Source organism: Mus pahari, chromosome 13 (assembly GCF_900095145.1).
Source record: "Mus pahari chromosome 13, PAHARI_EIJ_v1.1, whole genome shotgun sequence".
Taxonomy (NCBI): Eukaryota; Metazoa; Chordata; class Mammalia; order Rodentia; family Muridae; genus Mus; species Mus pahari.
In genome coordinates, this window is record NC_034602.1 from 31,051,339 (window position 1) to 31,074,226 (window position 22,888).

General features: G+C 48.7%; 2 protein-coding genes across 3 annotated transcripts in view; one reads left to right on the forward strand and one right to left on the reverse strand.

Annotated features, from left to right (window-relative positions):
• The window catches only part of Stk32b (serine/threonine kinase 32B), a 242,841-nt gene extending 241,923 nt beyond the window's left edge, over positions 1–918 (reverse strand). The window contains exon 1 of one of the 2 annotated variants that reach the window (XM_021210566.1): positions 496–918. In XM_021210566.1, coding sequence (XP_021066225.1) covers positions 496–547 — 52 coding nt within the window. In that variant the 5' untranslated portion in view covers positions 548–918. The remainder of the gene's footprint in view (positions 1–495) is intronic. The other variant, XM_029545410.1, reaches the window with a different exon arrangement.
• A 15,743-nt stretch (positions 919–16,661) lies between these two features.
• On the forward strand, positions 16,662–21,187 carry Cytl1 (cytokine like 1). Its single transcript, XM_021211119.1, has 4 exons — positions 16,662–16,849; positions 18,694–18,738; positions 18,915–19,043; positions 20,574–21,187. Exons 1-4 carry the CDS (start codon positions 16,691–16,693, stop codon positions 20,655–20,657), a joined length of 417 nt encoding a protein of 138 aa, XP_021066778.1. The 5' UTR covers positions 16,662–16,690; the 3' UTR covers positions 20,658–21,187.
• The last annotated feature ends 1,701 nt before the right edge of the window (positions 21,188–22,888 follow it).

The following is a 22,888-nucleotide window of genomic DNA, read 5'->3' on the forward strand; positions in this document are numbered from 1 at the left end:
TCTCTCTCTCTCACACACACACACACGCACACGCACACGCGCGGGCGAACACACACACACACACACACACACTGTGCACTTTCACCCAGTAGGCCACTTCTGTGTTAACCTCAAGTTCTGAAGGCCACCTTGGAGTCCCAGGATGCTGAGCAGAAGCAACGCCCCCTGCTCTACTGTGAAGCAAGGTCTTCCCTGAGCCGCCCCCTCCCCCAAGTGATACCTTGAGTCCCCTTTTCCTCTCCCAGTCTTCTGTCCGAACTCTAGGTTCAGCATGATCTGAGCTTCCAAAGAGCACTAGAGCCTAAGAAGTGGCCAAGTAGAAGCTCTATGCCTAGCACTGGGCCGGTGCACAGCCAGTGCGAGGTGACAAGGCTGTGCTGAGACCCAGGTGTCCATCCTGGCGCTACACTCAGCAGGCGCTCAGTGAAGGATAGCAGAAGGAAGGGAAGCCCAGGGGATGTGGGGAGTGGCGGCTCGTGTTAGGGAGGCTCTTACCTTCTTCGTTCTCATCAAACACTGGGGGCTTGTGGGAGTGGTTCCCGCCCATATTCCGCCTCGACTGCCGCTACTACATGCCCGGCCTTTCCTTTCGGGATGTCAGATGCAGGATTCTCACAGCGATACGGGATGCAGGATGCTCTTGGGATGCAGTGTGCTGGATGAGAGCCCTGGGATGCAGCCTGGGTGAGAGCAGCCAGCCAGGGTTGTAGCGTGTGTGGACGGGGCCGATTGCAGCGCAGGGATGGGGACCGTGTGCTCACCCCTCCTCCAGGGTGTCCCCTCGCTGCAATCACCGCACCCCCTGAGCCCTCACCCGATTCTCTCCATGACGCACAATACACGGATGGAAACCCGGGGACTCCCTGAGCCCAGACCACCGTGCAGCTCTGCTCACAACGGTGGTGAGGAAAAAGGAGGAGGAAGAGGCGAGAAAGGAGGGTGGGAGGGCGTGCAGCGGGAGGAGGGGGCGTGGACCCGGATCTCAGCCAAGAGTTAGAAGCCACCGCCCCCCACTTCACAGTCGGGTAGGCGGGGACTCCGAGGGAAGGGGCCTCCCTGGAGCCGCTGGGTCCCCGGGACTCCCCACCCGCAGCGTTTGACAGTTCGTGTCGACTCAGAACTGCGCTCACCCACTGGCTCGGCCACAGGCTTCTTTGTTTTCCGGGATGTTTAAATGAGTGAAAGGAGGGCCCCAGACAATAGAGGTCTAATGTAACCTCTCTCGTTGTACGTTGAGAAACTGAGGCCTATGAGGCTGCCGTTTATGTTTTTTTTTTAAAAAAAGAAAGAAAAAAAAAAGAATAAAAAGTACGTTTTTTGGAAATTGCCTGTCTGGGTCCTCGGGAATCCCCTACACTGTGAAGCTTCGGCGGCTGATTTAGGGGCAGGGTTCTCATCTGGGTCTGGGCTTCTGCCGCAGCTGGGACGTACTTGAGGGGGCGGGCGGAGGGACGGGAGTTGTCTCTTCAGAGACCAGGATGCCTAAGGACCCTAGGCTTGCAGAGGCCAGAGTGGGCGGCACGAACTCCCCATGAGGCAGACATTACCTGGCAGCGCGGGCTGCTGGCCGGGACTTTCCAGGGACGAGGCATCTCTGGCCACATCCTGCCACCTGCTGGGCAATGGGAGTCACTGTGCGAACTAGGTGGTGGAAAGCAAAGGCTCCGTTTTGGGTCTTCCTAAACCTATTCCTTTCCTTCTGCCCTCCACCCCACCATGTCCTTTTTGACTAACATAATTTTCCAGACTCCACAGGGAGGAGGGGGAGGAAAAGGAGTCGGCTCCACCCTCCCCTGACTGACTTAACTGCTTCTCATCCAGTTGGTCTCATCTAGAAGACTACACACACCTGATGTTTGTGTGCCAGTCCTGGGGTTCTCCTCTGTGGTATGGCGTGATACCCAGGTTTCTGTAATATGCATAAAAGAAGCAAGAGTGCCTGATGGGAGATTAATAAAGACAAGCACACTTGTTCTTCCTTGGACCAAAGAGCTTCCGTGGTGTGGCCAAGCTACATCAGATCCAGCAGGGCCGAATGCAGAACACAGGAAACACCCCAAGAGTCAGTGGGAGACATTCAGACAATGCCAAGTCTTTACCCCATTCTAGGGGATGAACTTGAAGAAATCATACAATCTCTTCTGGCCTCGGTCCCTCCATTTGAGCAATGGGACTAATGGCACATCTACGTTCTCGGGGCTCATGATGGGGAATAAGGGGCTTGATAGTGAGCATGGCATAAGTGTGTGCTGTTGCCTTGGACCGTGAGTTGCTATGTGGGCAGCTGCTGCCTCCTAGCTCAGGCAAGAGAGGGAGGAGCTCTTAGAGGCTGTGATAGAAGGCCGCATGTTTTGAAGCATTATCACAGAATACTTGGCTAATATGCATTTGAAAGTAATAGCTGTGCCAGCAAAGACTGTCTCTGTGATTTTGCAGTCAGAAAGGATCCAGGGATCCTTGGTGATAGCAAAGCCATTTGTCTGCCCCTTCGAGGCAGACCAGAGAGACAGACCTTGAACATCTGCTCCCTCTCCTCTCGGCATTGTTCAGACAGTGTTTGCTAAGACTTCTAATGGATCAGGAACTAGAAATGCAGTTGACTAAGATGAGGTATGATTTCATACCGGAGTGTGGGAAGCTTTGGTGGTGACATGAAGTGATCCTGGGTCTGTAAGGGTCAAGGGGAGACATCAAACCACACATGGCATCCGTGAAGGCTTCTTGGGAGAGAGGGGTCTTCAGTAGGCATGGAAGGGCAAAGAGAATCAGCAGATGGGGGTAGGGGATGGAGAGTTACCTGTTCAGTTCCCACAGTCAAGAGAGAAAGGTTCCTTCAAGAGTAGTCAAAAAGAATAGTTGTTTTATTGGGCACGGTGTGCCAAACTCTGCCAAATCATGGTGGGATGCTCAACGCAGCAACCACTTTCCTCTTTATCTTCCTCTTCCTCCTCTCTCCTCCTCCTTCTCTCACTTATACAGGGTGTGCTAGACTCTGAGTCTTAATTGCTTCCCATGAGATGCCCCCCAAACCCTCATGATGGCCCTGGCAGGCATGTACCCTCATCGCCCAGATGGAGGAAGAATATAGCATTAGAAGTCTAAGCTTACATCAAAGTCTAAGGGGGAAAAAATATTCAAATTCTAAAATCAAATGTGTCTATCAGATTTGCTGAAAGGAATGGAAGAGTGACTGTTTTGAGAGTTATAAATAAATTCAGCTTTTACATTTTCTCCTCTAAGTGGTTTTTCTTATGTTAACAATTAGTAAAAAAAAAAAAAACATAATGGTATTTTCACTTTGAAAAGTCTTTCAAACATTGCCCCGATTTCATAAGACGTGTGTTACTGCTCTAGTTCCTGTGGCACACAAGGGAGGTGGTGCAATTGTACCCGTGTTTTCAGATGAAGAAAAGGAGGCTCTTGGAGTTAAATGGCTGCTCCTTAATGCCGTTAAGATCATTTAATTAATTAATCTCTGCGAAGTCAATGGCTTGAAAGAACGGAAATCCCAGCACTTAGAAGACAGAGGCAGGCAGATCTCTGAGTTAAAGACCAGCCTGGTCTACAGAGTGAGTTCTAGAACAGCCAGGGCCACACCGAGAAACCCTGTCTTAAAGAAAAGAAGAGGAGGAAGAGGCAGAGGAGGAACACTAGTTTATTTTTGCTCCTTAGGAGACCAGAAGTCCGAAGCCAAGATGCTCACCTCACTAGTCCCTCTAAGGAACCTGTGGGAGAATCTGTGCCGTGCAACTTCTGGCATGTTCTAGCTTCTGGCTCCAGGTATTCCTTCTCTTGGGGCTCCAAGTCCTCATTGCCTGCTGCTATGTTACCTACCCTGCTCTAGATGCCTCCCTTGTGGACTGACTTCTCTTCAGTTTTACTGGAATTGGGGCTTCCCCCAATGGCCCAAGAGGCTCCCGTTCAACCCAGAAGTCTCCAGGAATGGAACGGGACCTAGTTGGTGAGTGGTACCGACTTCTGTCACCTCTGGTCTTTCAAGGACAGCTGACAGTAGTGTCCTCCAGAAACCTCAGCCACAAGTCTTCATGGTCACATGGTACTAGCAACATCTCTATGAATCGTTCTGAAGAAAGACCCTTCCTTTTCTACAACCTACATGTGCTGGGGACCATCAGTCCCCCAGGAGACAAAGTCTGAACTTGACTCTAGCTGTGCTCCAGACGAAGCTGGTCCACAGTCTGTCCTTCTTTCCTCACAGCTGATAAAGTTTTGTGGGGCATAACTCTATGCAAAACATAAACTACTTCATACAATAAAATCCATCACTGTCCCCGACCCAAACCTCCTGGACTTTATTTATAAATGGCAGGGCAGGGCAGGCATTGTTTAAGAATCCCTTTGTAAATGAGAGGGGAAACTAGGCCTATGCTTCCTCTCCCCCCCCCCCCCATTGCTCTCCAGCTTCAAGGACAGATGCTGAGGAAGGCTCCCCTTCTGTGTCTTTTATTTGCAAACTGCCATCTCCTGAGCACTTGTTCTACTGACTAGAACAGGAAGCCAGATCCACGGGCTACTCTTGCCTTTGTGGCTCACCATGCCTAGGACTGTAATGCTTGATTTTCTGTAACTTGATCTCACCGTGGAAGCTAATGTTGTCCCCTGGAGCAGGGTGTCTTCTGTGCCAAACCATTATTATTTTTTTAAGGGTCCCCCAGATCAGATCTTGTTATCGTTTATGTTAAGCCTATTTCATTTAAAACTTAAGTCTGGTTTGCCTAGAGTAAATACTGTCTGCTGGCGTTACAGTTTGAGTCATTCTGCTTGGCAGCCTTGTGCCTTACAAAAAGAGAAAACGATCAGGCTGTTTGTGACTCGCCGAGATAAGGCAGGGCTCGCACGGGCAGCCCTGTGATTGAGACTCCTCTCCCTTGCACGGGCAGTTATCCCTGGTGATTAAAAACTCAGCATTTCAAAGCACAATTTTACTGCACATCCTGGTGTGTTGTGTGTGTGTGTGTGTTCAGTCAACAGAGGGTTTATAAATTGCTCCCACTGTGGGTGTCTGCATTTCTTGGCATTGCAAAACTCCCCTGGAGGTATTTTTATAGTTTGGAACTTATAACCCTGCAAGATCTGAATTGCTCATTCTTACATTAAAACAATTTGCAGCGTAGCTCCACGGTGCCCTCGAGTTATGTGTTTGTGGAAGACTACAGTTGCAATGTGAACCAGACTGGGCAGAAAGAGTTTCCCAACTGCCAAAGGCAACATCCAATGAAGTATGTTTCCCCTCTATTCCTGCCTGGTTTATAAGGATTCTTAGAGGCTTAAAGGGGTGTTGTGGACACAGGGAAATGTGTGCAGATGTGTTTGTGAATGTAAACATGTACACGGCTAAGTCCCCTAAGTCAATTCTTCATTTATACAATAGGGGAACATTTTCTTGATGTCTGGGCTTGGGAAATGATAACCCAAAGCATGTTGATGATCTATCTCTCATCATGATCTCAATGACGAAATCTTGAAGCTGCTGCTCCCTGCCCCATCTCTCCATCATCTTGATTCCTCCCCAGCTCCTCTTCAGAAGGGGCTATCGCTGAAGTGCTTTCATTTGGCTAAGAAACTTCTCCTAAGAGTTAAAGTTGACATAGCCTCTCCCTGGGCATCCGATCCTATAACCACAGAATCCTAGTCACTAGTGAGTGGGGGAGCTGGCATTAGTTCTGGATTACCTGGGATTCTCTGGGAGACCTGTCAGGACAGTGAGAGCATACTCCTTGGTGAGTTTCTGCTTCTTCCCTGCCAGAGTCCCCAAAACTGTCACCAGCCATTCATTTCCCCCAAGCAACCACTTAGACCTATCAAATTTACCTGTTCCTCTTTCGAGCTCTCTCCTCTGCAGCTTCCTGGGTTACAGACTCATCATTCTCCTGTCCATTCACTTTCCTCCCTGAGAAGACATCTTATGGGAACAACTTACGGGAGGGAGGTCTAACTTGGCCTCGTGGTTTGAGAGGGCACTACTATCCATTACGGTAGAGACAGCATAGCGTGGCAGAGTTGCACGTGGGGCTCTTGGGTCTCCATAGACCAGAACCAGAAAGCTGAAGCCAGAAGCAGAGCCCTACAAGACCAGAGCTCCACCCCTAAGGCCCTATCCCTGCCACCTAGGTCCCTGTATCCAAAAGATTTCACAATCTCCAAAACAGCCCCACAGGCTGGGGACCAAGTGTCCAAATGCGTGAGCCTGTGGAGGTCGTTTCATATTAAATTCATAACATCGGCCTGGAAAGACGGCTCGGTCGTCAGAAGACTTTCCTCACAAGTATGAGAGCCTGAGTTTGGATCTCCAAAGCCCCCACCCCAACCCCCAACCAAAAAGCCACGTGTATTTGGTAGGAGTTGCAGCAAAGATGAGATGGGAGGCAGAGACAAGTGGATTCCATAAGCTTGATGGCCAGGCCAGCTCATCTCTGGAGTTCAAAACTAGTGAGAAACCCTGTCTAAGACAAGAGATGGACAGCACCTGAAGGCTGAATCCCAAGGTTGTCCTCACTCATACCACATCCCCACACTCATACCATGCGCACACACAACTACACACACACATGAACTCACAGAGATACAGCAAAACCGCAGCATCGGATCTAGGTGCGTCTGTAATTGCTTGTGCCTGTTCTGTCTGTCTGCCCTCATCTTCAGCATCAGCACATACTTCTGTGTGTTGATGGTGAGCTTTGGGGACAATGACCCAACAGAGAGCTCACCAAGAGAGAGTGTGGTATGTGTGTGAGTGTGTGTGTGTGTATGTGTGTGTATATGAGAGAGAAAGAGGTATGTGTATGAGTGTGTGAGTATGTGTGTATGTGAGTGTGCATGTGAGTGGTGTAAGTGTGTGTGTGTGTGTGTGTGTGTGTGTGTGTGTGTGTGTGAGTGTTGCATGTGCATAGGTTGGAGAACAAGCCTGGGTGTCATTGCTCCTCAGTTCCATCTCCCTTGGGTTTTTACATTTACGTTTGCTGTGTTTACTTGTGCACTAGGGAATACATCACCTACCATAGTGAACGTGTGAAGATCAGAGGAATCTGTGGGAATCATTCCTCTCTTTCCACCATGTGAGATTCTAGGGATGGGATTCAGGTCGCGGTGCCTTTGCCTGCTGAGCCACCTGACTACACCCACTTATTTTGGTTTGGGGGAGGTTGTTTGGTTCTTTGTTTTGGGAACTGGGTCTCTTGCTGGCCTGGGGTTTTCAGACTAGACTAGGCTGGCTGACCAGCAAGCCTGGCTTGAGGGATGCACCTGTCTCCGCTTCCCTGGTGCTGCGGTTACACACATGTGCCATTAGTGCCTGGATTTTTCTTTTTTTCCATACGGTTTTTGGGGATTGAACACTGGTCTTTGTGCTTTTACAATAAGCCCTTTTTGTCAACTGAGCCATCAGCCCAGCCCAGGACTTTATGTCCTCTGTGCAGTAAAACACTTTTGTAACACTCATGCTGAGAACCCAGGGCCTGGAAGAGTTTCCATACACTTGGGTCTCCGCAGGGAGAAAGAATAGTTTAGGGACTTCCACACCGTGAGGAGTTTGGGCTTCATGTCCATACCACCTCAGCCTCTTGCCAGGAGTCGGAAGCAGGCAAAATAATGCTGACCTGACCTACCAACTCTTCTGATTCAGAGTGGCGGTGTAGTCTTGGGATTTTATACCCATCGGGTGATTGAGAAGAGAAACTGCTGGAAGTAGAAACCTTCTCCACAATGATCTTTTGACCCTTCCTGACTCCTTTACTTATGCCAGAGCAAACTGCACCCCCTAAAACTATGCCTTCCTCTGAAGGAAGAAAGGAACCATTCAAATAAGATGTTTATAAAACCCGGAGGTTGCACTTAGCACCGCTCACCGTGCCAACAACCTGGAGGGGCTATGCCAGCTTCTGCAGTGGTCTCTGCCCTGGCTTCTCGTCAAAGATTTAAATTTTTCTCTCTGCTTCCTGCCCTGGGTGTGTGCTGACTATGAGGCTTCCTGGACGACCAGAGGCCAAAACACTCAAAGTGCTTCCCAAGGGAGGGAGCCCGGCTTCTCAAATGAGGCAGCCTGCGTGAGCAACAGGAGAAGGGGGCTCCAGGGCTCTGGGCCAGCAGGGAAGGCTGGTGGACTTGTCCCAGCTGCATCTGCAGCCCCATGGGGCCCATCAAGAGGGGAAGCAACAAAAGGTACCATTCATTCATTCATTCATTCACTCATTCATTCCTCCTGCTGGGCCCTGTGTCCTGGGCTAGCATGCCAAGGTCCTGACTCTGAACCCTTCAGGGTCCAGTGTGTATGCTTGTGTTTGGTGGTTGGAACTGAGTTTATGGGGCTAGCATTACAAAAATATAACAGGAAACCCCAGAGCTTACCCTATACCAGGTACTGATTGGAGGATTTGGGTATATGGACTAGTTAGTCGCCTCAAAAGTTTGCTTGCATGATCTCATACTCCATGATAAGGACAGGTCAGAGGCATGTTTGCTATTGTGATCTAGGGTAGTGTTGATGCTCAGGGTGAAGTGTGTGTGTGTGTGTGTGTGTGTGTGTGTGTGTGTGTGTGTGTATACAAGGCCACAAACCATTGTGGGCAAATGGTAAATCAAGGAAGCTTTTCCAACTTCTCTCTGGGTCTGCGTGGGGACCAATGCTGTTGCCATTCTTACTGAGAAAATGCCAGGAAGTTGCACCTTTAGAAATGGGCAGACCAGGCGGAAAACTGAGGCAAGTCTGTGGCTCGGGGTTTGCATTTAAGCCTTTAAGTCAAGCTGGGCCTCTAAAATAGTAAAATTACTACAGCCATTGCCAGGAGCTGGGGAGCAACAGCTGAGAGTGAGGTGGGGTTAGTGTTTCATGGGAGCAGCCTTTAGTCAGGGAAAAGACAAAGGCTCTGGAGATGGTAGCAGTGATGGCCACATAGCACTGCAACCTCCTCACTGTTGTGGATAGTAAAGGTGGAAGCACGGCAGATTTCCTGCCGCCGTGCATGGTTTACTGCAGGGCATTTTTTCCTAAATGTGGAGGAGAGAGCACAGCTCTGAGCATCCTTCACAGTGCACAGTACTTGCTTGAGTTCCGTTTGTTACCAAAGGAGTCATTAAAGATAGATGCTTCAAGAGCTGAGAGATGCCTCCGCGGTTAGGAGCACTGGCTGCTCTTCCAGAGGACCTAGGCTTGATCCCAGGATCCACTTGGTGGGTCACAACTACCTTTAACTCCAGTTCCAGGGATCTGAACGCCTCTTCTGACCTCTGCAGGCAATAAGTACGCAGATAGATGTTCAGTCAAAACACTCACACACATTAAAATGGAAATGGTAAACATTGTTCTAAAAGATAGATGCTCTGAGTCTTAGCCTCAAGCTCCAGTCGAGAGCATGCCATCGATGACAGACACCCAGACCTGCCTGCTCAGAGTGTCAGAGCTGCCCGCCTGTTGAGAGGAATGTGTTGAGTATATCACCCAGCCTCTTACAGACAAAGCAAAACAGTGACCCAACTTCTAAACACTCTAACATGTGGCAGCACTGTCACCCTTGCAGGTATTTTAGGTGTTCTAAAGACACTGTGCAGGGAGATTGACTTTGGAGAGTGTCTCTGGCTGTGCATGACCTAGCAACCCCACTTCAATCCTCACAACACAGCTTAGGGAGTCAGTCAGAGACCAAGCACCTCCTAGAAGTTGAAGGTCTTCTGGGTGTGCCACTAAACACAGCACATTGCCATTCTGGCATCATGCACATACCACAGCCTGTCACTTCCAACTCTCACCTCCACCCCAGCATGGCAGAAAGAGCCCAGTAATCTCATGGTGGGCAATAAGACCTCACTTCAGCTAGCGAACAGACCCAAAACACCACAGTAAATAAAACTCATGGACCAGAAAGGTCAGGAGTGGGCTGGGGACTTACCCAGGGTCACCCAGTCTCGTGACGAATTTTACACACTAAGTATCCTCTGCCATGGTGCTCAGATGTCCATAGGCTTCTATGGAGGTGCTTTTCAGACAAGAGGAGTGTTTGGATCATTTATTTTGAGTAAAGCAGGATGCTTGCCATAAAGGGAGCATTAGCCAATGAATCTAATGCTCAGTAAAGATTGAGCCACCAAATGGGAAAGAACTCTGTATCCTGGATATCAGCTCTACTCTGGACCTCCAGCCTGCTCACATGCCTGCCTGCCTACATGTCTGCCTGCCCACCTGCCCACCTGCCTGCCTGCCTGCCTGCCCACATGCCCACCTGCCCCACATGCCCACTTGCCCACCTACCAAACCTTCCCAACCTGCCCGCCTGCCTACCTGCCCACTAAGGATGTGTCAAGATTCCACAAAAGCATGAGCCAATTACTTCAATTCAACCATTAATATATGGTGTGGTGGTCTGAATAGGAATAGTCAATATAGGCTATATATGTATTATATATATATATATATATATATATATATATATATATATATGTATGTATGTATTTGAGTGCTTGGTCATTAGGGAGTGGCACTACTTAAGAGGGATTAGGAGGTGTGGCTTTGTTGGAGTAGGTGTGGTCTTGGTGGAGGAAGGATGTCACTGGGAGTGGCCTTTGGTGTTAAAAAAAAAGTTCAAGCTGGGTGTGGTGGCGCATGCCTTTAATCCCAGCACTCAGGAGGCAGAGGCAGGTGGATTTCTGCGTTCGAGGCCAGCCTGGTCTACAAAGTGAGTTCCAGGACAGCCAGGGCTATACAGAGAAACCCTGTCTCAAAAAAAAAAAAAAAAAAAAAATCAAGCTAGACCCAGCCTTTCTGTTTTTCCTCTGTCTGCAGATCAGAATGTAGAACTCTCAGCTACTTCTCCAGCACCATGTCAGCCTGCATGCCACCATACTCCTGACCATGATGACAACAGACTAAACCTCTGAAATTGTAAGCCAGCCTCAATTAAATTCTTTCCTTTATAAAAGTTGCCATGGTCATGGTGTCTCTTTACAGCAACTGAACAGTGACTAAGAAACATGAGTAGGCAGATATGCAGATGATAGATAGGTAGAGAGACAGGTGATTGATATGAGAGAGAGAGAGAGAGAGAGAGAGAGAGAGAGAGAGAGAGAGAGAGATAGTTATACAGATATAGATAGACAGAAAGATAGACATATAGTTAGATAGGTAAAAAGATAGATGATAGATAAATAGATCACAGGTGAAAGATAGGCAATAATAAATGAACCAGTGGGTAGATGATAAATAGGAAAATGGTAGATGATAAAAATGTTAGGTATAAGATGTAAGTGACAGATAAATAGGCAGGCTGATGATAGATGGTAGAGATCGATAATACATACATCAAACATGCATATGTGTCTCCAGTATCCTATCTAGATATCCATATACACACAGAGCACACACAGGCTCTGGAAGCTTCTGATAGACAAAATATCCATCACCTCCTGCACCATCTCATTGAATACAACAGTCTACAGGTCTGTGTGCACCTTCAGTGGTCTAAGGGTGTTCCATCCTGACCTAAGTGTAGGGTGAAGACATATCTGCTGACTGGCACCCACAGGGAGTCCTCAAAGAGGGTAATCACCAATCCAGTGACTTCTTAGTGGTTTTACCTTCACAGTGTCTGCTTGTGTTTGATGTAGTGGGCCTCTGCATTTTGGGAAAGTTTAGTAATGACAAGGCCCATGGTCTGGCAGTAACAGAAGTGAGGTCATCGCTGAAGTCCACGGTCTTTCACAGAGCTAAGCCAGGCCTCCTCTGGAAAGACTTTTGCCTTGACCTTTCTGTAGAAACAGCACTGTGAGAAATGTTGGGAAAGCACTTCTCTCATGGCCACTGCCCGTTAGAGCCTGAACCTATGTTTGGGAGCATTTGGAGTTCTTTCTTCCAATAGATGATGTTTTCAAAACTCCCTGCCCACAGCAGAGCTGAGTGTTTGTCTTTATTCCTTCACTTGGGACTGGGCGGGTCAACTTTCCACTTGGCTTTGCCAAGAGCCACACAGTCATAGCTCCAAAACATGTCCCATAAACATAGGGATGCTGTCATCAATAGGAGCCTGCAAACTTCATCCTGGCTGACTGGACTGCCTGTTCCACCCCAGGACCAACCGACTGTCTCCATTAGGATGGGACACCCACCAATCACTGGCTTTTTAATTACAGGAAAAGTGGGGACACACAGCAGTGGCTCTTTACCTTGGAGGTGGCTTCCAGTGCTGGCTTTGACACTGTGTACCCTCTCCTGCCCTGGACCCCTCCATCACTGGACATGATGCTCACTGGCTGGGGATGAGATAACAGAGAAGCACAGATGTTGGTCTGGCCATTTCAACCTTAGACGTCCTCATCACAGGATAGGAGCACGGAAAGCATGTGGGAACGCTGTTTTGTGTTCCAGCCAAGTTACCCAGGGCCTGAGCAAATAGTGACTTCCTGTTTCTTATGGTCCTCCCAGGACTTTCCCATAACCCCTTGGGGCTGAGGAAAGAACATTTCCTTGGCCACCAGGATCATTTGTTAGAGTATTCCTATCTGAACAAACAAGAGGGAGGCCAAATATTCTTCCTCCAGAATGGCTAAAGCGGACCAAAGCCCTGAAAACCCAAGGTCATGAACAGAGAATGCATAATGCCATCACCCATTGGCTCTAACTGTAATAAAATACCCAAATCTAGGTAATTTACAAACAATATAATCTTATTTGGTTCATGGTTCTTTGAGAAGGTTCTTAGTCCATTCCCTAGGACATAGCTTTTGCAACTTAACCCCCTCTCCATAAGTACAAGGGTAATTACAGTTCAGTGTGGTGCTTAGAAAGGACCACAAAAGACATTTGGGAGTCAAGCTGAGGGAGTTCTCTTCCTGTGAGCAGAACGAGCACTATGATGAGCTCTAGGCCTCCACCCCACACCAGTGCCTCTTCTCACCATGGCAACCAAATACCTGAAGGCCTATAGGGCTATGTGTACCTTCAGTGGCCTCGTGGGAAGAAAGCTGATCATAGCTCATGGTTTGGGAGTACTTCTGTCCATCCGTCATGGCAAGACAGTCACAGGACAAAACAGCTGCTCAGCTAAGCAGTAGGAACCTGTGTCAGAATGCCTCACAAAGCAAACAAACCAAGAAGTAAAGAGGGAACCCTCAAGGGTCCACTACCAGTGTGGACTTCCGGCAGCCATGCTCCACTTCCTAAAGGCTCCACAACCGCTTAAATAGTGACCCCTGCTGGGAAACAGGTGTTCAAACATGTGGACCTGTGGAGGACATTGCACATTCAAACTTGTGCATTCCAATCAACACACATATGCACGCGCATGCCTGTACACACACACACACACACACACACACACACACACACCTCTACACTCTCCACATCCCTCAAGTCTAAAATAGGATGCAGCTGCTACAAGCTTGACCAGTAGGCCAGAGTCCCACTTCAGGAGCCCTTAAGCAAAGTGTTTCTGCTCTTACACTCCTTGCTCCATATGTCCCCTCTGTGAAGGCAGCAGAATCCCTTTGGTTCACCGTTTCATCCAGCACAGCTGCTGCGCTTGACATATACAGGAATAATCTGCTTGAGAAGATAACTGGTATCTGCTCAGCCAGCTTCAGGCTCTATCACTCTGCAGCATTGTTGGTAGAAATAAGGTCCAAAGAGATCTGAACCTTATCTAAGACACTGTAGGGGGTAGGCTAAGGATGCCATTCTTATTGGAGCAACCTACTGTGCTAAAGGAGCCACAGAAATATGGGGAAAGGGTTTGGAGGCATTGGGATGACATATTTTAGTAGTCTGTACATGTATGTGTGTTAAACACAATTCCCAAAAAAACCACAGATGCCTCCAGGGCATCTGGGACAGGAGTAAAGGGTAAAGGGGGAGTGGTCACATCTGTATATATTATGTAAGTTTCTTAGCATACTTGTGTTCTGATGTTTGTACAATAAGAACAGTCTTAAGACATATGTACATCAAGATGAAAGCATCAGCTTGCCAAGCAGTGGTGGCGCACTCCTTTAATCCCAGCACTTGGGAGGCAGAGGCAGGCAGATTTCTGAGTTCGAGGTCAGCCTGGTCCACAGAGTGAGTTCCAGGACAGCCAGGGCTACACAGAGAAACCCTGTCTCGAACAAACAAAACAAAACAAAAAAAAGAAAGCATCAGCTCTCCATGGCTGGGGAAATGGCTCAATCAGTAAAGTTCCCCATGTAAGCATGACAACCCAACATCCACGTTAAAAAGTGATGAGTACATGCCTGGAATCCCAGTGATGGGAAGGCAGAGACTCAACAACCTCTGGAGTTCAATGGCCAGCCAGTCTAGCTGAATTAGTGAGCTTCAGGTCAATAAGAAGCCCTGCCTCAAAATATAAAGTGGGGAGTGACTGGAAAAGGGACCTGATATTGACTTCTAGCCTCCACAGGCACATAAACATATACATGCACACAAATGAGCACACACCCATGTGCACTCGTACGTACACACACACACACACACACACACACACACACACACACACACACACACACACACACGATGGCTCTCTATTCTAGAGAAGGAACAGTCCTTAAGGACCCAGAAACCATATCTTGCTCAGGACCCAGGGTGTCCCTGCACCCACAGAAAGGATATAATATACCATGTGCACCAGGATAGTCCTTGACCTCCAAAGAGTCTGTCCCTCCTCAGCTGTGTCTTCCCAGGAAATGGTCTGGAGCGCTTATTCAGTTCTGGGGGAGTAGAGAGGGCTCCCCATCTGCCAACATGTCATTTTACAGAGTGATTTCTGAGTGTCCTGCCTAGAAGCCACCTTGGAACTTCATCTGAATCATAACAGAAGCTCTGCTCAGGGGCTCACATGGTATCCTGGAGGAACAGGATCAGGCTTCCAGCGACACATGTGTCTCAGCTCAAACACACAGAGGGACTTTGCTTCCCAGCGCTGTGACATCAAATGCTATGGGGGGACTTGTTTGGAGCCTGGGTTTGATTTTCTCTGTGTCATGGATTTAGGACCCATGTTATACACCCTCAGAAGTCCTGTGGCATTTCAAACAGACCTCCAGACCTTGGCCAGGTGATGCACTTGCCAGGAGCCACACAGACCCCCCCCCCCAAACCAGGAAGGACAGAGCATGCAGATTCTACATGCAGGGGAAAGGCACCGTTTGGTGATCCGCCCCCAGCACACTTGCCCCAGGTCCAAGATCAACTCTCTGAAATATTTTAGGGAACACACTGCTGCCTACAAAACAGAAAGGGGCCGCTAATGCTCCCTACCCATGGCTCTGGACACCAGGAAATAGATCAACAAATTGTGGGGACTGGCAGTGATGGCAGACATTGCCCAGGGTGAAGCCACCTGTTTACAAATAGGGAACAGGCGCCGAGTCCGGGGAGGGCTTCTCCCACAAACACGGGGCCAGGTACTCATCCATCCTTGTGGCTACCTCAGCTCTGCCTGCATCCAGGACACTATGCTCTGTTTCTGTCACTGAGGTCACCACACGGGCAGCTCAGCCAAGTCTCTGGAAGCCGGGAGCTTTGGTTCCAGGCAGATCCAGACATGGGTCTAGAGTCCTGGCACCACTACCCGGTATCACACTCCACCGAGACCCTCTTCTTGTCTAGGGTCGAGAGTTACCCACACACTATGCTGCATGACTGTGAAGCATGGCACCTGCAGCTGCAGTTACCCCGATGGGTGCTGGTATCTAAGCAACACTCAGGGTCCTGCGAGTACCACCCTTACCCCTTGGAACACTTTCCCTCCTTTGGCAGGGTCGGACTTTAGCACAGGCCAGAAGTCTTGGTGATTCCTGGTGTGGCAATGCTCCTGGCACAAACTCTGCTGGCCCATGCAGCAACCTGACTCTTCTACCCTGTGGCCTGAGCTGGGGATATTTGTCAACCCATTGCACTTGGTAGGGAAGTGAAGATGAATTAAGAGATTGATCCAAGGCTGTGACCAGAAAGGGGATGGAGACAGTCTGCCCCTCCATATCCAAGTGTAGGGCTTTCCCCTTTGATACTGTTTTAGCCCTAAAAAGATACAAGCTTTTCCCTCTCTGTCCTCTGGAGCCCATAGTAGGGACTCAGTGGTGGCCACACAGCAGAGAGCCAGAGACTTAGAGGAAGCGTCCCCTCCAGACCCAGAGCTTCCTCCAACAGTCTCCATCCTGTTTAGTGGCTGCTCTATGGATGACTATATGCAGTCTGATGAACCCCAACCCTACATATTGTCCTACCCAGCAGACTTGAAGGATTAGGGGCACCCTAGTCCTCCTTTACCCCAAATTCTGCTCCAGGAGATCAGCCAGTCTTAGGAAGCAGTTCCCACTCTGACCCAGGGGCAAACACTGCCCTTCCTGGCCTCTGATCCAGTCTCCCATTCTTCCATCTCTCCCTGCTTCCTCTCAGACCCTCTCAACTGCTCTTTCTGTCCTGACAGAAATCCCTGGTGGAAAGTGAATGCCTGCTTCCTTTCTAGGTACCTCCAGCCCCCCAACTATGCACCCGCCCCCTCGTTACAGCTTCCTTATGAAAGAATCCAGTGTCCCAGACCCTACGGGCGTGTCACATCCTTGGTCCCACCCTCCTTGGGTGACTGGCCTTGGCAGGGACCCCACAGGAAAAAGGTGGGGAGCCTGAGCCCTCAATATCCCCTCAGCAGCTATTTAAAAGGGGCAGCTGACCCAGAGGTAGGCAGCAGGCACCATGGCACCAAAGACACTGCCTCTGTTGCTGCTGCTGCTGCTGGTGGTGGCCTGGCCTCTGGCAGTACAGTCCGCGCCCCCAACCTGCTACTCCCGGATGCTGACCCTGAGCCGTGAGATCATGGCAGACTTCCAGAGCCTGCAGGCTTCAGAGCCTGAGGTAGGTTCTTCACTTGTCTTTTGCCTTGGGAAGATAGATAGATAGATAGATAGATAGATAGATAGATAGATAGATAGATAGATAGATAGATAGATGATAGATAGATAGATGATAGATAAATAGATAGATAGATAGATAGATAGATAGATGATAGATAAATAGATAGATAGATAGATAGATAGATAGATAGATAGATAGATGATAGATAGATAGATAGATAGATGATAGATANGATAGATAGATAGATAGATGATAGATAGATAGATAGATAGATGATAGATAGATAGATAGATAGATAGATGATAGATAGATAGATAGATAGATGATAGATGATAATTTTTTTTTAAATACCAGATTACTACAGAGACTAGGAATTTAGAGTTGCACATAACTAATGAATTAAGCTTCTTCAGTTCAGTCTTTAGCCTGACGGCCAACAATGTATGCTAAGGCGGTGGTATGCTCCTTCTCTGCTGAAGGACTGTGGGACAACTATTCAGCCCTCTGTCTCAGCTTCCTTCTCTGTAAAGAGGGGGATAATCACAGCTCCCTAGGTGTGACGGGGCTGAAAGACCCATGGACCACAGGGCACCTGACAAGTGTTAAAGCTGTTAGCCCTATCCTCAGACTCCAGGGACTCAGGGGAGTCTCCTGAGGGGTGCTGCAAGGGGAGAGAGGCCAGGTGCTCACCACGCTTGTCTCTAATAGAAGTAAAACCCACCGGACTCCACCAAGAGCCTGGGTAAACTTCAAAGGTGTCACTCGACTGCTTGCACACGCGTCAAACAGACCCAACGTTCCTCGGGTACTGGACCTCACATTGTCTTAACACTTTGAATTTTCTTTCCAAAAGTTAATTTGCATTCATTACTATCTCGAGATTAAACAGGGCGGACTGTAGAACAATAAGAAAGGGCACCAAAGACCACGAAAAATAGTATTTGTAAGCCTGCCACCTAGAGGCAATCACTGCTATTACAATTGGAGGACCACAACCACTATGCAAGTTCCTTGGTGGCGGCGGCAGCGACGTGGCGAAATATGTATTTCCTAGCACTGATAGCTTTGTAAGCTGCTTATTTACCCCACCATCCAGCAATCTTATGTTCTTTTGCACAACACTTTAGACAGCTGTACCCTTAATCCCTGCTGTGAAACAGACACAGCACTGACCTTAGGGGCATATGGTGCTAGAGGGTAAGCTCAGAGGCTAAGAGCCACAGCGTGGGACCAAGTGGAAGACAAAACACTCAGCCTTCGAATCCACAGATGAGGAACTGAGTCACAAAGAAGGAAGACAGCAGGCCCAGGTCACACAGAGTCACATAGAGGGAAGGGCACTAGATATGCAGGCCTTTGGTCCTATACACACACACACACACACACACACACACACACACACACACACACACACACTTCTTTATAGCGAGGTGTTATATCTTACAAGCTTTGTTGTGTCTATCTTATAGCTTAAAACTCTTACATGGATAAATATATTTATGTATATAATTTTCATATGAAAAGCTGCTATAAAACCAGCTTTCATATGTATATGAACTCCTTATACCTACAGTACCATATAATGTCCTACATATGTTTGCACATGCCTGGACATGTGTGTTTGTGTAAAATGGTGTCCTCATTCACAGTATTGTAAAGGGTATGCTCTGATGTAAAATTCTGGGAGAGAAGGTGTCACAATGCAAGGAATTCTGTGGGTGCCATGGTATCAGGAATCAGGAAAAGTAAAAGCTCTGGGGGCACGGTCTGGGGGCAGCTGTCAGGGTGCAGACTGTGACTAAGCTCTCCCTGTGGTGCCCCATTCACTTGCTTCCTTCCCTCAGGATTCCTGTGTGAGGTACTTGCCCCGGCTTTACCTGGATATCCACGTAAGAGAGTGCTGCCTGGTGGGGTGGGTGGCGTGGGGTGGATGTGAACTGCCTCTGCTGCTGGCTGGAGGGAGCAGACAGGGTTGGGGAAATGTGATGTTGGGGGACTCATGAGCTCAGTCCCTGGCCCTCCGACGCCCCCTTCTCCCATAGTCCTCTCTTGTTCCCACTCTCAGAATTACTGTGTGCTGGCCAAGCTGAGAGACTTCGTGGCTTCTCCTCAGTGCTGGAAGATGGCCGAAGTGGACACTCTGAAGGACAGAGTGCGGAAGCTGTATACCATCATGAACTCCTTCTGCAGGCGGGTGAGTGAGGCACTTGAAGAGTGGGAGGGTTGGAAGGAGGGGAGAGGAAGGGACTTCCGGCCAAGCAGCCTTTCTATAACAATTGTCGCCCTTGTTAAGTGGGCAGGACTCAGATTGGCCCCCTCAACCTCCCATAGCTGCACATGGAGGCCACGTGGGTGGCTCACTCCTAGACCACTCCATAGACACTCAAGGAAAAGTGCAAGAGTCAGAGGAAGCCAGAGGACTCTTTCTGAAGGAACATCTACGTGTGTGTGTGTGTGTGTGTGTGTGTGTGTGTGTGTGTGTGTGTGTGTGTGTGATCAGAGGAGCCGGCAGTTGGGAGGCAGGCACAGAGAGCTAACACTCTGATCCCATGATCCAGTCCCAAATAGTGTTGAGTAGTGTTCTCTCTTTTTTTTCTTTTTTTTTTCTTCCCTGTGAGAGCACTTCTTCACACATCAGACGTGAGCTGGGACTTAAGTGTCCCATCTGGTAACATCAGGGGGAGGGTCCCAATAGTTACACCATTACAGTGTGACCACCTTATACTTTATACTCTCTCCCTAAGATACCTAGCAAGATAGTTAAGTGTATAATTCTAAATTCTAAGTTCCTAAAAAACAAACAAACAAACAAACAAACAAAAACTGGTGTGCCTCTTTCTCTCTCTCTCTCTCTCTCTCTCTCTCTCTCTCTCTCTCTCTGTGTGTGTGTGTGTGTGTGTGTGTGTGTGTGTGTGTATGTGTGTGTGTGTGCATGAGACAGACAGACAGACAGAATATGAATGTGTGGTATATATACACAAGTGGAGTCCAGCAGGAGGACATCAAGTGTCTTGCTGTGACATTCTCTGCCTGTTTCCTTGAGCTAAGCTGGCAAACAGTAAACCCCAACTATCCCCCTGTCTTTGCTCTGCACAGTACTGGCATTAAACGTGCATGGCCACGCACAGCCTCTTACACAGGTCCTGGAAATGAAACTCAGGTCTTCAAGCTTGTGCAGAGCATGGTTTTGCCTACTGAGTTATTTCCTTATATTCCCCTTGTGCATGTGTATGCTTGAGTGTGAGGGGAAATGCATAGGGGAGAACCTGTGTGTACACGACAGCACCAGCCTAGCCAAGGAAGCCCCGCCCCCACGAAGTCTTAGCCTGCGGATGCTTTCCCTATGGCAGCCCTCTTCTTCCTGAACTCCCTTGGTTTGTGATGAAGAAGGGAAGGTGACGTTAGCAGAGTGCCGTCTGGTGCACAGTGCGCACTGGCTGGAGTGGCTGGAGGTGGGAACCGGTGCTGCTCTGGAGTGGCTGCACCCATTTCCCTACACACCCACCCAGTCATCTGTCCATCTGGTCAAACAAAGCCTGAGTAACTGCCAATGAGAATGTGAGAAAAAAAAAAAAAAAGAAAGAAAGCACCTGCTCTCCTTGGCGACAGAGGTGTATTTCTACATTTCAGGGATGCTCAGACAGCTTTGGGAGGTGACAGCAGACCTAGTATTGCCTACATGTTCCAGAGACATGTCTGCTCACTGCTTGCTTGTCTTTTCCAGGACTTGGTATTCCTCTCCGATGACTGCAGTGCCTTAGAATACCCAATTCCCGAGGTCACGGGTCCTCCAGACTGGCAGAGCTAAGCAGGTGGACCAGAAGAACAACCCAGAGGCCTGAAGCCGGGCCAGTTGTCCAGAGTTACACACACACACACACACACACACACACACAGGTCTACTTTTAGTGCCACTGTTAGACCTGCTGCATGTCTCCCTAGCTTCTGAAACTCCAGTGAGGGTCCTACCTCTGAGCATGCTTTGTGAGCAGGTTGGAAGCTCGCTTCCTAGGGTGTCATTGGAATATAAGAGGCACAAAGAGGAAAGTGCACCCTGGCTTCTCTTTGGAGAGCAAGCACCTTAGGAACAGCAAAATCTCGTGCCTTTGTGACTGTTTTAATGAGCTAATGGGACCACTCTTCTTTTTGGTCTCTGCTTACATCTAAAGGGGCTTCGACTTTATGCATCCTTCTTCCTGTGCAAGCTTTCCTTCCTCTCTCTCACTTTAAAGTGTTTTTACTGCTTTTGCGATACATTTACAAGGCTTTTATGTAGTGTAAACGAGCCACCCTTTCACTGAAGGGTGATGAAAACCAAATAAACCTCTGCTGTGAGAAGGAGGGGTGCTGCTGTCTTACTTGACAGTGGCCATAGATGGGTTTTCCTCACTTTCCCACAGAGCACCACTGCTGTGAGGCACCTTCCCATGATGCAGTTGTTGATTCTTCTCCATCAAGCCCGTGTCTCAGTCTGCTTCGCCCCACCTGTATAAATGGCTGTACCTACGAGGTTGAGAGCTGCTCTAACTTCTTCTAGGGACATAATGTCCCTTTGGATGTAACCATTGGGAAGAGATTTCACTGTACCCATGGGAGTGGGAGGGCAGTACCCTATCTCAAGTGCCCCAGTCACAAGGCTCTGCTCTTACATATCTGGGATGGATACTGAAGGAAACTAATGGTGTTTTGAGTGACTTGACTTGTTCAAGGTCACCAGCTGTTGAGTGGGGAGTTTGGTTGAAACTGAGCCTGGCGATCCTAAAGCTCATGTTCTCCCCATACCGGTCCCTGCAGGTAAAAGCACACTGATTTCCTTAACTTAGGAACCCAGCAATAGACTCAGCAGAGCCCCTGGGTCCTGGGAGTATTGCCATGTGTGGTGTGTGTCATATCAGGATCTGAGCTGCACAGACAAGTCAGCCTATTGTTGGGACCTCAGATGATTCTGAAGACAGTCTGGGTAGCACTCATTCCGCCAGTGTCACAGGACAACGGCAACAAGTGACACAGAGGTGGCTTTTTATCAGAGAAATGTGTTGGGTTTGTGGTGCAAGAAGCTATGCTCTGGGCTGAGATGCAGCAGAGTGGGTATTCTTCAAAATCCAACGTCAAACTCTCCCTTGTTTTCTGCTGCTGTGGCAAGGCAAGTCACTCAACCTACCATTAGATTCCTTCAATGCCCATCCCAGATGTGTAAGAGCTGAGCCTTGTGACAGGGTACTGCCCTCCCCGTGGGTACAGTGTTGGCCCAGTTCCCAGTGGTACAATCCAAAGGGACACTGTGTCTCCAGCAGAAGTTGGAGGATCTCCCAACCTCTTAGGTACAGCTATTTATACAGGTGGCCACAGTGGTTCTTAAGCAAGTCACCCCAGTCTCCCCTCAGTACAGAGGTATCTTGCCATGACTGTCTCTGTCCAAATATCTCTTTCCTTTCATGGACACTAATTGTTGAGCTACGGCCCTCCTCCTTCACCCACTACGACCTCGGGTAAACACACTGCCACTTCTCTGAGCTCCTGGCCCTCGATACCATCTTAATTTGATAGCCTTTACAAATAAGGTCACATTCACAGTTGCAAGAGATGTACACTTCCGTCTGTACACAAAGGAAAATAATAATGGCTTTTTGTGACTCCACCACCACCATCGACATATGGATGCACTGTGCCTGGAACAGGGTACCCTCGACCTTATTGAATATTCCCCATGGCATTGCTGGGTAGAGAGTATATTATCAAACATTGTCTCCTATCACAGGAAATTCTCAATTCAAAGTTAAGTAGCATCAAGCCCCACTAACAGGTGGTAGAGAAGCGGTTCCAAACATACGTATGAGTGCTAAGTCTCTGAGAATCCCTTTTCAATCTCTCAATAGCAGAAGCAGACCACTGAGGCTGGGCCTAACTTAAGCGTTGTTTCAGATATCTATGTGCCCATTTCTTCTATGGTTTCCAAGGGCTTGTCATGCACGTAACAGAAACCAAAATGAAAAATAACAGGTTCCTTCCTACAGCTACCCAGGGAGATGGTCACAAACT

Bases quoted from the DNA above. Each gene is read 5' to 3' on its own strand.
- Cytl1 (XM_021211119.1), top strand. From the start codon at position 16,691: ATGGCACCAAAGACACTGCCTCTGTTGCTGCTGCTGCTGCTGGTGGTG. The intron at 16,850-18,693 runs GTAGGTTCTTCA...TCCTTCCCTCAG, and splicing joins TGCAGGCTTCAGAGCCTGAG to GATTCCTGTGTGAGGTACTT. The intron at 19,044-20,573 runs GTGAGTGAGGCA...TGTCTTTTCCAG, and splicing joins TGAACTCCTTCTGCAGGCGG to GACTTGGTATTCCTCTCCGA.